The following is a 13956-nucleotide window of genomic DNA, read 5'->3' as shown; positions in this document are numbered from 1 at the left end:
CTTAAAAAATATCCATTCAAGCACTACAATTGCTAAAAGGGGAAAAATAATCCCAGCTGGATCATAACCGATGCTTGACAGAAACATAGCCTTCAAAGACTTATTTTTTTTGGTCCAACTGAATTAACTAGGTTTAAAAATTAATGATACTTAGAATAAAATATCTGAAAAAATCCTTACTGCAATTTTTTTGGGGGGGTAGTGGTTGTACATAGGTGGGGAATTCCCCCTTTGCTAAAGATATATTAGTGCTGCTTGTGCTGCTGTGAGTCAGTAAAGGCCAAAGCTGGTGCTGAGATAATGGCAGAGGATGAAAAACCTTCTAATGTCTGGTTATGAAAGTGTCTTATCAAAGACAATGACAGCTCTGGATATGGGCTCCCAGGGAGCTGGTATTTCCCTTTGAGAGCTGTTGCCTTTTCTCACATGCTGTCTCCAGCTCACTGGGCACCGGCTTCTAATTTAACAGTCCAGCCCTCACAGTAGAATGGCTGGATCCATTTCCTACCTTTGAAACAGACTTAGAACCTCTTGCATTTCTCCACTTTTTTGCCTGAATCACGTCTTCCTCAGGGCACAGATCAGGAGAAAGCAGGGCTGTCTGGCTGCTGTGCAGCATCACAGCCTCTCTTGTGGGGGAGTTGAAGGATGCTCCAGGTCAAGGCCCCTCTGGAAAAGAGCTGTGCTGGAAGAGCCAGGGGGGAGCTGTGGCACCGGGGCTGCCAAGCACTGGGCACTGCAGTGGGACTGCAGGAGGGGAGGAGGATGCTACACCAGCACAGAGAAAGCTTTTCCAGGCTGTGATTAATTCATTCTGGGCACCATTGCTGTCACCTGCAAATTCAGAGAGGGAATAACCTGTTTATTAGGGAATAACAACATATTAGCTGTGTTCAGGGAAACCAGAGAGGAACAAGGGTGAGAGATAAAAAGTGGGAAGACAAGATTCAACATGATGACTTCAGCTGTCGGAACATCAGTGTCCCTGGACAGCTTGCATCCTGTTTATCCTTGGTCTGGAAATACAGAGGTATTTACTGAGTTTGGATTGCTCCCTGTTCTTAATTAAAGTATCACATGAGTTTTATTGAAACTTAGATTACCGTATGTCAAAGACAACACTTAGCAGAGAAGAAACTACTTTACCATGAAAAGAAAAACTTTGACATCAGTGAGATAATAGATAACAACAATAGCTTATTGTTATCATGTTTATGTTTGCTGCAATTATAAAAAACAGGTCTAGAAATGGATTTTGAGTATGTAGGAGGGAAAATACTTCCTGTAAGGTAAAGTTCTTGAATAGGTGACCTTAAATCACTTCAAAAAGTGGTTGTTCAGTGTTCCAAAAGATTTTCTTTAATTTCCAAAAAGAAAAGTGTTCCTTTGTTATGCTTAGTGTTTCCTAAAGTTTTGAATAAAAATGTATCTATAATCTTCTACTTAAGGAAAAATAACAGACACTGAAGTTTTAAAATTAGATGCACTTCTAGCCACAGAAGTAAGCTGTTTTCCCCTCTTCTTACTCTTATCTTCTGTCGATTCCCTCCACCTTCTTCCCTCTCTCTTCTTTGACAGTGTTCAAGAGAAAGGGAGATTAAAGAGGTGAATTTTTAGCTTTAATATTCCAAAGTAAATTTTAACACATACCAGTCTACTCTTTACTAAAAAGCTATTTCAATTAGTTTCTCCATGTTCTTAAAAGTTTTTTTAACATAGGAAAGGTATGGATATTAAGTTTTGTATTTGGAATCAATATCCAAATAAGTAGACCTCAAAGTTTATTTACATCCCAGTCTTACAATTATTAAAATACATTCAAATTATCTTTTTGATGAATGCAAAGCTTTCAAATCATCATTTTTTTTCTTCTGGTATTCTCAAAGACATCCATTTTTCTTACCAATCCACTGCCACTTCATGTTCCAAAAAAATTTGCCATGGTTTGCACATAAAGATTCAGGTCATCTGCATTTTATGCAAAATCCTTTAAGAGATGTCATGAAAAGTGAGATAGATAGTAGTTCAAAAGACAATGTCCAACATCTGCCTTGATGGAAAAGGGGACTGACCAAGTCTACCAATTAAAGAAAGGAAGGGAAACAGGATGAGTCTGCAAGAGTGTAGGGCTGACTGCCTCTCAGTCCTTCCACATGATGAATTTGAAGCTAAATTAAGCAAAAGAAATAACAGAACCCAAGTGATCCTTCCCTCTGCTGGCCTTCTGAGAATTACTTGATGGCAGCACTTAGGGAGAGCAGCTGTTTTTAAGTGGTGTGTAATAGTAACATTTGTACATCATTCCACAAAGACATGACAGAGGATTTTTAATACCTGTAACGTGCCTTTTTGCTGACCTTTCTCAGGCTGGTTTGGTATTTATCATGGCAGGATTTTGTGAAGTGATTGATGTATTTGGATATTGTTTGCATAAGCAGACGAGGAGAAGGTGTCACGTTGTTGGCAGGAGAAGGACAAGAGCAGAGGGAGGATCACACATTTCCTTGAAACAAGTAACTTGTGCTGTTTCAACTCATCCAGTCCTGCAAGGCAGGTCTAGACATGTTAGAACATTTTTTGGTGCCAGATTGACAAAACTTCCTAAGGATGGCACCGCTAATGGAAAAAAAAAAATGTTCTTCTAAACATAATATTGAGGAAGGCAAGTGGGTGATGAATTTTCACTCAGGGCAGGTTGCTGGGTTTACCCATAAAGTGATCTCTCAGGTGCTACCAGTTGTGTCCCATATCACACATCTCAGTATTCTCTGTGCCAATAAAAGATACCACAGACATGTTTCAGCTGCCCCAGGTGTGTCTCTTTGAGACTGGGATGAATAAAAGTCCAAGTCACTGTCTCAGAAGTGGTAGAGGGTTTTTTTCAGGTTGATTTCTCTGGTATCTTTGTGTTTCACTGTGATTCATGACTGTTTGTTTTTGTCCACAGTTATTCAGTTCTGTGGAGTTTGGCAGAAGATGGCTGCTTCTTCATGAGGGAGTTACACCCAACAGGTTCTACTGGTAAGAGCAAAACCCTCTTCCTGATGTCCTTGACACAACTTCCCTACACATACAGAGGTGTTGGAATGAAGTCTTGAAGGCAATGTGGCAGTCTGCACTTCTGATTTTTTGAGGTGAATTTAGAACTGGTATGAAAGGGGAATTATTTATACAACATTGGAATATGGGGTCTTTGATCAAAGAGTCAAGCAGAACTGAAATATGCTGAATAATAGTCTGAAGAAAGCATTGATTTAGGATGGGAGAGTGAAGAGTTCAGTATGGTCCTGCTACAATTAAGGGACAAAGCCTGAAATCTTGGAGAACGCCAGCATTTCTGCCACAGGTAGACATCCTCTAGTGGCTGGTGTGCTTTTAATTACTGCTTCGTCCTTGAAAGTTAGCATGTTTCCACTAGACAGAAATCAGATGGAGACACTGAACTTTTTTTTTCCCCTGCAGACATGGTTGTATATTCCAAATCAAATATAAGTTTTTTTTGTGTTTTGTGTAAATCTGTGGGAATTCTCATCAATTCCTTATGGAGGCATTAGTCTGCCAGTCAGCAGAAATGGGCCTGTGTCCTGTGAATATGACTTGAGAAGAGAAGCTTTTGATAAAATAGTCATCTTGAAATTGGGAGGAACTGAACCAATTATTAAAATGAGACCAGTGTAGTAGTTTCTAAACTCTAAATTTATGTCAAATCCACAGGTTTTGAACATAGCAAGATTCATGAGTGGTTCAGTCAAATATTTTCTTTTAATTTATAAAAGAAGGAATAGCTCTAGGTCAAATTTACTTCCACAGTTGAATTTATATTTGGTCTGCAAAGGATAGACCAGAGATTTTGTTTGCTGCTTCTGCTTTTTAATCCTTTCTCAGAACCTGTGTTAGCTAAAGCTAATGCAAGCTAAATTCCATTTTAAACTTAAACTCATTTCTGTGGGAGTGTCTGTACAGACAGACACATGTGTGTTTATATCACTCTTTCCTGAAGGACTCATAACAGGGTCTCAAAATGTCAGATGCAAACACAGAGCTCTACACATCTTCTTTTTTTTTTTTTTTTTTTTTTGTCTGGGCTAATAAAAACAGAAAGTGATAGAAATCTGGGTACCCTGTCATGGAGACATCCAACAAAATTGTAATTGCTGAAGAGGCTCAGGGGGCTGAAAGGACTGTCCCTGTTCCTGGATCCCCACGTCCTGTAGAGTACTCCAAGGCTTTTGAAGTTTCCTGTCATTGCTTACAGTTCTGGTTTATTGTGAAATGAGCTGCTGGATGCCTGCAATAAGAAAAATGATGAAGTTTTAGTTTTCCCTTTCTGTGGAGCTCAAATTTGAAGGCCTCTTGGAACCTAACAAATAAGGGAAGTTAGGCTTGGAGCTTCAAAGGCAAACAGCAAGTTAAAAGTTGAAAAAATGTTCCAACCATCCGTCTAATTTCCCTACAGCCATTCACAAAGCATGAAACTGCAAGCCTGTATTTTCACCTTGAACAGAATGCCCCTTACATAACACACCTCAGTGTAAGCTGGACTGTACTTTTGCTGTCAAAAGTGAGAATAATACAACTTGTGGAGACACTGTTGCATTTCATTCTGGCATATTTATAATGACCCTAGGACAAAAGAATAATTTTAGCTGCAGTTCTATGGACAATGTCAGTTTTTCAAGCACATCCACAGCAGAAAACAGCTGTGGCTGTGTGATTGAGAACACCACAGAGAGCACACTGGGCTTTAATACGCATTTCCATTCTGTGCAGCCAGGTACTTTAGGATACAGCAGCACTGAAATGCTGAATCAGAAGGGAAGCTCTTGGCACTCAAGGCATGGTCACAGTTGGCAAAAGGGAACTGGGGCCTACAAGGGTGCAGAAGTACAGTTGAAATCCAGATTTCTGCAGCACCATCTCTGTAGCCAGTGCTGGTGTACAAGTTGGGTAAAGCCTTGCTCAGTGCTCCATGATTTGTTGTTGGTTGGGCTTTTAAAATTTATTATTATATATTTTGGCTTGTGTGCAGAGTGTAATCAACCTGAAAAGTGAGAAGACTGACTAAGAGCAGAAATAAATAGTAAAGTAAAATGTCCTGAAGTCACAACCTATAGCAGAATGTGGGTATACTCTCTCCTATTCCTGGTGCTTTATGGCTTTGAAGAGATCAACCAGGACACAGCTGTACTGGGCAGAGAATTGGGGAAATATTCTGATATCTAAGGAAGGCTGAGGAGTTGTTTTAGTATGGATTGCTTCCAGTACTCTCTAAACTAGGACTTCTCTAAAAATGGAAGACACAAAGCAAGGCCTCTGGCATCAGGCCTTCTTGAGGCTGCATTTAGTTACGCTGCTTGTTTTGACAGGGAAGGTGCTCCTGGAAGACTTTAAAGACTTTTACATGGGTTTGAATTGTTGATGAAAGCAAAAGTGCATTTTCCTGATTGCTCACTGATATTTTCATTGCCATTTTAGCTTGTCATGTTGTCTTGTAAATAGCTTTTGGGTCACTCAAAAGTCTTGTGAATAAACTCCACTGAGCTTGCTAGTTTTAGTCTTGAGAAGGCTCTACCTGCAAACACTGTCACAGAAGCTGTAGTGTCTTTTACAGCTGCATTTCTTGTATCCATTGCCAAGAGAATTTTCTTCTTTATTTGTTTATTTTTGGGTGCTTTGTGAAACACCTCTTCCTCCTACCACTCTAGAGAAATTTAAACCCCTGAAGAAAAACAGTCTGATGATGCTTACTACGTAACTCTGAGAAAACACTCTGTAGACACAACTCAGTTCCTTGTAGCCCGCGTGTACTTTTTATTCTAGCATCCTCTTTTTCATAAAGAGGAGCCATTAATGTGGAAATAGAATGTTTTTTATTCAAAGCTCTTCTGTCCCCCCTTTTCATTCTTCCACCTGCAGCTCTAAGTGATGCCCTGACATCCGCACTTGTGATGAAAGAGGTGTGGTTTCACTCTGTGAAAGGAGATATCAGGTGGGAGATGAGCAGATGAAGTCAAACTTTTAAAATGAGAGATGACTGGAGACTTCTTGGCTTAAAAATGTCCATAAAGACCAAAATAAAACAAATGTTGGAAAGAGATCTGTAATTTTCTACCTCATTAAAATATTGTAGGACACACATGTGGCTGGGCAGGCTTTAGTGATGGGCTGCTTTAACTGACACCTCTAATAATTTCTATAATTTGGGTATCATCACATATCTGTTTGCATAATCTAGGGATATGGAAGAGGTGTACTGAAGAAAATGTACTCCCCTCAGAGAGTCAACCTCATATTATGTGTCAGGTGGAGGCTTGGAAGAATCCGCACTGCATACAAGCCCAAGGCACAGAAGTTCTGTACTGTATTAACAATTTTCATGCTTTTTATTATTTTTCCAGTAGCTTCTTGAGATTTTGCTGTTAAATGTACTGTAACAGAAAAATGCATTGACGTTATCAAGGTACTTTGTAATTCTGGAACTCTGTGCTCTGTGAAACTACCCTAATTACTAGGAAGGAGTATTCTGAGCAATATTAATTCAGCAGTGTAATACAGAAACAAGTTAATATACATGGATTATTGCTGATAGCACAGTGTTTACTAATGTTGTTGGCATTAGGGAAAGAGAATGCAGTAGATCCTTGTTAAAAGAGTTGGATAAAAATGCTTTATTTAAATACTTCTGAGTTTATTTTTGTGATACTTGGTGAATTTTGGCATCCATTCCTATTGTGGCTGGTGTAGATGTTGATTTGTAGTGAATACAAATGTGAACACAGTTGGTAAACCAGTTGCACGGGGAATTACATTGCTTTTTTCTTCCTTTTTTAGAGTGGTTCAGTCATCTGGTCAAAGTTCAATAGTGATACTTTGTGACTTGCAAATCCAAACATCCACGGTTGCAGCAAAACTGCTCAAAGTGGATATAGTTCAATATGGCCAAATATAAATACAGACATTTGTTGGTCATTAAAAGCCAGGTTTTTATTCTGGTCCTCAGATCAAGTCATACCTTCCACCAGAAGTTATTTCCTGAAAGTCAGTAAGCCCTAAAAAAAAGAAAGAAACAGAAAAAAAGTTTAAAATATCATTAAAATTTTTCAAAATGTAATAGTTTTTAATCAAAATGAGACATTTTTCTGAAAAGATTCTCATCTAATTCTAATCAAAACTTAATGTTGAGAAACTTGGAGGGGGAGGAAAGAAATAAAATCAAATAATAAAAGTGTCTTAAAAACTAGCATAAAATGAACAATAGAAAAGCCCAACTAGTAAATTAGATCATCAGGTTACAATCATTATCTCTATCAGTGGTATTGATTTTATTTTTTTACTTGAGTGTTGCACCCAGACAAGCAAGTAGGAGAAGTACAAAAATAATAGCACTCCATACTTCAAGAAGATTGGACGGCTGTAATAAGAAGAGGGCTGGAGCACCTCTCCTGTGAGGCTGAGAGACCTGAGATGTTCAGTCTGGAGAAGAGAAGGCTCTGGGGAGACCTGAGAGCACCTTCCAGTGCCTGAAAAGAGCTGCAAGAGAGCTGGAGAGGGTCTTTTGCCAAGGGCATGGAGTGATAGGTCAAGGGGTAATGGCTTCAAGATGAAAAAGAGCAGGTCTAGATTAGATATGAGGAGGAAATTCTTTACTTTTGGGGTGGTGGGGCATTGGCACAGGCTGCCCAGGGAAGCTGTGGAAGTTGGAAGTGTTGAAGGCCAAGTTGGATGGGGCTTTGAGCAACCTGATTTGTGGAGGCTGTCCCAGCCCCTGACAGGAGAACTGGAACTAGAGATGATCTTTAGGATCCACTCCAACCCACATGATTTATGATTTCCAGTAGCATCACATGTACACAATGTTAATGATTCCCTGAAGAATTTAAAGGAGGTATGTCAGTTTGGTAAGAGATGTTGCTAGGTCTCCATTTATGTTTTTCTGAGTATGAGCAGAAGAAAATGGAGGCAAACACTCTAAAAGAGTAAGCCAACCAAAATTTTCCGTCAAATAATAATACAAAAATATGCACACACACTGAAGGGGAGAAAAGCCTGTAAGCAGCTGGGAGGACAGATAAGTAGATAGGGCTATATTTGTGTTTCTTTTATGAGTGGTAGCAAAGTTAATCTTCACAATATAATTATAGAGTATATATATTTTATTTTTCAGAGGAGGCTGGAGACTGTATTTTAAAAGCTCTGACTGTGTTCACTGGAGCAGCTGAAAGAGCTGAAAATCAAGGGGATGAGGTGTCAAAGCCCTGTTAAAAACTTCATTATATTCAAGCAGTTGGAGCAGGCTGGGTGCACTGTCCCAGTGTTTCTGTCAGTTCTTGGCTTGGTGAGATTTGCACGCCCACCCAGGTGGGCTGAGGCAATTTAAATGCCTCAGTGCCTGGGCTGTTTACAAATGATGCTGTGTATGGCTGAACAAGACCTTTTAATCACTGCAGGGCAACTGCTGGAAGCTGATGGGAAAGATGCCAATCAAAGTGCATTGTGACAGCCTGTCCAGAAAATTGTCCACTTGATCTAACTCACAAGCCTTATTCAGTGAGTTGAAGGGAAGAAATTGAATCTAAAATGTTTTTTCGTAGCTTAAATATGGTGGTTATGGGTAAATGCCAGAGAAACCCACGACAGTTTTCAGCAGGTGTGAATGAAGTAAATGTTCATCTGATTAAGCCTTTTGGGACCCAGTCTGGTTGATTCATAGGTTGGTGTGTTTTAGTTTCCCAATTCAACAGCTATTTCTTAAAAAATCATCCAGAGATACTTTATAAAGGAGTACAGACTCCCATGAGCTTCAGCTTTTCCACATCATCCACTTTCCCTCATTAAAGTTCTGCATAAGTAGGCAGGCATCCATTCACTGCGTTCAAAATCTTGATTCGGGGGCTGGTCAGTAACAGGAGCCTGCAGTGCTGTGCAGGACCCTGGAATGTGTCAGTCTCCAGCAGGCATTGGACCAAGCAGCTGCTTTCTCTGTGTGCACCTGTAAAGAGCAGACCTTGAGAAGGTGAAGCAGTGCACAGGTGAATCACCCGTGGACTTGTCTAGATCTGTGTCAGGAAGGTTGCACTGCTGTGTTCTCTTGTAAGTGTAATGAGCAGCTCACTGTGTTAGTTTCCACTCCTGCTCTAAGTGACTTGTTGGCCTCCTCCAGAGCTGCCTGGCTGGCCCACAGCACTACAAGAGAGACATGGTCTTAACACAGTAGGAAATTGTGATCCTATTAGACTGTACCAGCAGAGAAGCTGTAAATCAGTTAGGTTTGGTTCATGATATCAAGGAGGGGAGCTCAGAGGCTATAACTAGAGGGTACTTTCCTCCTCCTTTCTCTTCAAGCCAGCTTGAAGTCTTAAGTTTACTGCAATATATGAAAAAGATGTATAGAATTGAAAGGCTATCTTAAAATCAGGATCTAGTCCTGGTTAACTGAATTTTATTCACTTAGTTTAGATCCTTATTTTGAGGCATTCCTCCCACCCTGTGTTACCAGCAATAGGCAGCTACCTCCTGAGAATTTGCATCCATCTATTTCAGAGTTTTAGCTAAGTTTCCTCTCTGGAGCATCCCACAGAGAGCTGTGGTGTCACAGCAGCAGGGGAGAAGGGCTTCCTTTGCTGCTTCCTTTGCTGCTTCCTTTGCTGCTGCCCTTAAAGCTGTGGGGTGTGTGGACAGCAGTGTGGAAGGGTGTGGGTCACTGTGCACTAGGGCTGTGGAAAGTGGTGGAATGGTGAGAGTAAAAGTGATCCTCACATCGTGAAAGTCTCACCACTCCCCCCAGTTACCTACTCACCTATTTCAGTGTTAGCAGCAGCCACCTGCTTTTCTGGGTCAGTGCTGTGAGGTGGCACAATTAGGAGAAGTTGGGCTTTTCTCACTGCACTGCTGTTTTCTATCAGTTCTAAAGAGAGGGTGACAAACAGACTAAAGCAAACCATAGCATGGATTTGGCCCAGTGGCTGCCAGATGAATTGCACCAAATTGTTTCATTTCATGTGATTGGACAATGTGGGAAAGAATAGTGTAGAGGTGTAGCAGGGAAAAACTAATTAAAGTATGGTCAGGGGAGATTTATTAGCCAGATAGAAAGAAATGAATTGCTGATTTATGCCTATCTGGAATCTGTCCATGTTTCTAAAACATGTCAGGAGGATGTGGTTAGGAGATGTTAAAGCTGGAAAACAGTCTTTAAAGTATGTTCCAGGAATAGTAAAATCTGTGAAATTTCACATAATAGGGACTGAACTAAAGAAGCCACAAGAATTGCCTCCCACACTAAGATCCCTGGGGCAGATTCACTGACCTCTGCAAGCAAAAAAAGGAACAGAGAGTATCTGCAAAGTCCTCATGGAGTCAATATAGTAGTAAAAGAAAAGGGAGGCTGGAGGACTCTCAGGCTCTATTTTTGTCTCTGCCACATAGCAACTGTGTGATCTTGGTCAAATCAATGAGGCCCCTGTGCTCTTGACTAATCAGTGAAGTTTATCTATAAAGCTGAGAACAAAAATTTTCCTCAGCCCCTATTTCTAACTTGGTCTGCTCGTCTTGTACTTTTCCATAGGTCTTGAACAAATCAGTACCATGCAGGGAAGGTTACTTAAAGGTTGATTGTCAAGTGCTTTTGTATCTTTGGACAAAAAGCTCCCTGTTCAGTGCTACGTGTTACTATTTTTATGAATGGCAATTAGAATTTAGTGTTACAGAAGCATCAGTGGGACCAAAAAATTGATGCTACCGTGGACAGCATGAGTGTCATCCACTGTTGTTGTTTTCATTCTGTCCTTTAAAACAAAACCAAAAACCTGCCATTCACTGAGCTGGAGGAAGGTGTCAATTTTTTAACGTGAAGTGACAGGATATGTCCAGAGGCAGTGGAGGAGCTGGTTTTGCATTGGCAAGATTTACGATAAGGGATTCGCATGAGTGCTGAGGCTAAAGGAAGATAAATCCCTAAAGGCAAATTCTACCAATAATTGAATTACAAAGCCATTATCATGTGCTGAACAAAGCAACTTTATAGCTTTATTGTGACAGGATAAAGCTTGTTAGAATATTTATGCTCAGAGGACAACTTTGGCATAAGGATCTCTAGGAGTACATTCCCTCTTCCACGTGGCTGTTGCAGCTAGTTAGTCTTTCTGTGTAATGCAGTGTATGTGGAGATGGGGATTTGCTTAAATTGGGACTAGGAAGAGGGCTTGCTGAGGGTGAGGAGGCATCTTAAATATATAGCTTGTTAAGAACAAAGCCATCTGTGGGATGCAGCTGAGGCACAGAAGCATTTTTCATGCTGAGTAGTAACACTGGATTTTCCAAGTAATGTCACTTTTCTGTTTGGCATTGCACTGCAGCCACATCTGGGCTACTCCCACTCAGCACTGATAATCTCAAAATGGCCAGGACTGAGTGGATCTCATTCCATCCACCTTAGTAGAGACATGCTGTCATTTGTCTGCCAGCCTTTGCTACATGAACAAGTCGTACCTATTTACCCCCAGAGCAGGTGAGGTATGGTCACAGGAGTCCTAATTCTGCATTTGGTCACTTCCTCTGAGACATGGAAAAGCTGCATAAAGCCTCTGTGTCCATATAAAGAATGAGGGACACACTGGTTCTGTCTTTGAAAAGGACATGGTAGCATTTGGCATTCTGAGCCATTTGCATCAAAGATTCTGTAAAATAATAATGTCTTCCACTGTCTGTCTTAAAAGATGTTTGATCTTGGCTGCTGTGAGCATGTATGATACAAGAAATACATATGAAAAGATTGCCATTGAGTTTCTTGTGCATATAGTCCCAGATACAGTGTGTCTGTGTCTGAAGTCAAGCATCCAAAACCAAAGGCACCCAAAGCTGCTTTCCAGAATGCACAGTTCCTTAAGATGCAGCCATTATTGTCTGGTGTTTTGAGTTCATTGTTTATGAAAAAATAGTAGATTGAAATTAGGTGCTGCAAGTAGAAGCTTTTGCTTTCTTCACAATGATGCCTTTTTGCAGTTCTGAGTGGTCTGACTGCATTGCAAGCCTCATCAGTTCCCAGCATCCATAAACAATTGCTTTTGTCCCTAGAAGTGAAAAAAGATAGAAGAGGTGGAAACCCCAGGATAACAGGGTCTCTATTGAATTTTCTTGGCTCAGAGGAGCTGACAGGCCAAGGAAGCCAAGGTTTTAGAAATGTTTCAGACAGAGAAGATGGCAAGGGGTTGGTCACTACAGAAATATGCCAACTAGCATTTACTGTGCAGTGGGCAGTGCCAGGCTGCTTTTGTTTAGTTCAGCCTAGTTCCAAACCAGGGGATGATTTGGGGTCTTTTCCCTGTGCTGCTTCTCACGGTGGATGTAGAATCTGCATTCAGAGCAATTACTGTGCTGCAGCCAGTGGTATCGATTTGTAAGGCTCTCAAGTGCAGATAACTACTTAGCAGGCTTGATGGTGATTAAAATTTTAGGAAGCAAGTTTGTAATAGGACCATGGGGGTCCTAAATTTTTCAAAATGTAAGCATCTTCAATGTAAAGGCAGTGGGGTCACTGCCTTGCACTCCCTTTGGCTTTTATAAATCCTCCTTTTCCCAAAAGATTTTTTTCTTTTTCTTTTCCCTTTTCTTTTTTCAAAACATCCAGACAATTATACCAACAAAACACTTAAAGTTAATCACAAAAATACAATAGGCACCATTCAACAGAAAGCGTTGCAAGGATATCCCTGGTGTCCTTAAGTTTCTGGGAGTATTACAGAAAGCCTGAGATTAAAGGGACGGACAAAGGACATGCTGGCATTTTACCACAAAGTGAAAACATAGACTGAGGCAAAAAGAAAAGTTTGTGGGTATATGAGTGTTTGGTCTTTGAGAGCAGATGCTGAAAGGGGAGAATGGATTTGAGAAATATGAGAAGAAAGCACTGCCAGCATAGTGAACAGAAGTTGCTCAGAATAGGGAATGGCGAATATTGTTTGTTTTTAGAGAGACTTCTGAGAGAAGTCAGTAGCTGGGTCCCAGAATGTTGTTGATCTGTCCCCCTATTCTTTGTAGGGTGCTTGGTTTATCAGCTGTTGAGCACACAGCACTCTTCCTCATCTACCTTGGGAAGTATTGTATTGCCCGTGTTACACTGACCATGTGCACAAAGATAATGAGGTACAGTGGACACTTGTATTAAGTTAGAAACACTGAGTTGGAGGCTTTGGTGCTCCCTTGGGCCCATCCAGCATGTAGTTTCCTTCTTTCACATGTGAAGCTTGTTTTTTTTTTGATCATTCTAGCTTTGGTTTAAGAACCTTCCAGTCTGGTCAGGAATGGAATTTCTTTGTAATCAGTTATTCATTATTTTTCATATTGACACCATGGGTTAAAATCTGTTGCTTAATAATACTCAGGCTTGCAGAAGTATGTTGACTTTCTCAGCTTCTAAGGATAATGCTTTTTTCCCCAGCCAAATGAAGGAGACAAGAAAACCCACTGATAGAATAGCTGTATGCTTGGTAGTGTTGTGATTGATGTGGTTGACATACTAAAAATTCAAGAATTTTGATATATATCCTACAGTTCCTAACACCTTTTTTCCAGTAGATGCTTTAGGAACAGATTGTCCTATGCATGTGAAAGGATATGTCCATCTTCCTAGAGAGAGCATGTTCTCAGGGGCTGTACAACCAAAAGCACAATATTTATCTCCTGTATATGCTCTCTGTGGTCAATATTAAATTTCTGACTGTCTCCTAGGATTTTATATGTCCTAGAGTAAATAATAAGACTGGTGTAAGCTATATAAAGCATTTCTCAGAAAGAGGACTGCTCAGGACATTCAATTACCCCTTTAATTGCAATCCATATCTCATCTGTAATTTGTGTTTTTAAAATTAGGTAATAGACATATTTCAGGTCTGTTGTGTTTCTTACTTTGGGACCTTTATGTAATCACATGTGGGTGTTTGTAGTGTGGGTGTCCAGACA

The 13956-nt window shown here is 40.4% G+C and overlaps 1 protein-coding gene across 3 annotated transcripts in view; it reads left to right on the top strand.

The window, feature by feature from the left end:
* Positions 1-13956, top strand: part of LOC135306784 (VPS10 domain-containing receptor SorCS1-like) — a 257644-nt gene that overhangs the window by 164331 nt on the left and 79357 nt on the right. For all 3 annotated transcript variants that reach the window (XM_064431250.1, XM_064431251.1, XM_064431249.1), the window contains exon 5: positions 2948-3021. In XM_064431250.1, the coding sequence (XP_064287320.1) occupies positions 2948-3021 (74 nt within the window). The remainder of the gene's footprint in view (positions 1-2947; positions 3022-13956) is intronic.

Source organism: Passer domesticus, chromosome 8 (genome assembly GCF_036417665.1).
Source record: "Passer domesticus isolate bPasDom1 chromosome 8, bPasDom1.hap1, whole genome shotgun sequence".
NCBI lineage: Eukaryota > Metazoa > Chordata > Aves > Passeriformes > Passeridae > Passer > Passer domesticus.
The sequence above is the reverse complement of the archived record's forward strand: the minus strand, read 5'-3'. Positions and strand labels throughout refer to the sequence as shown.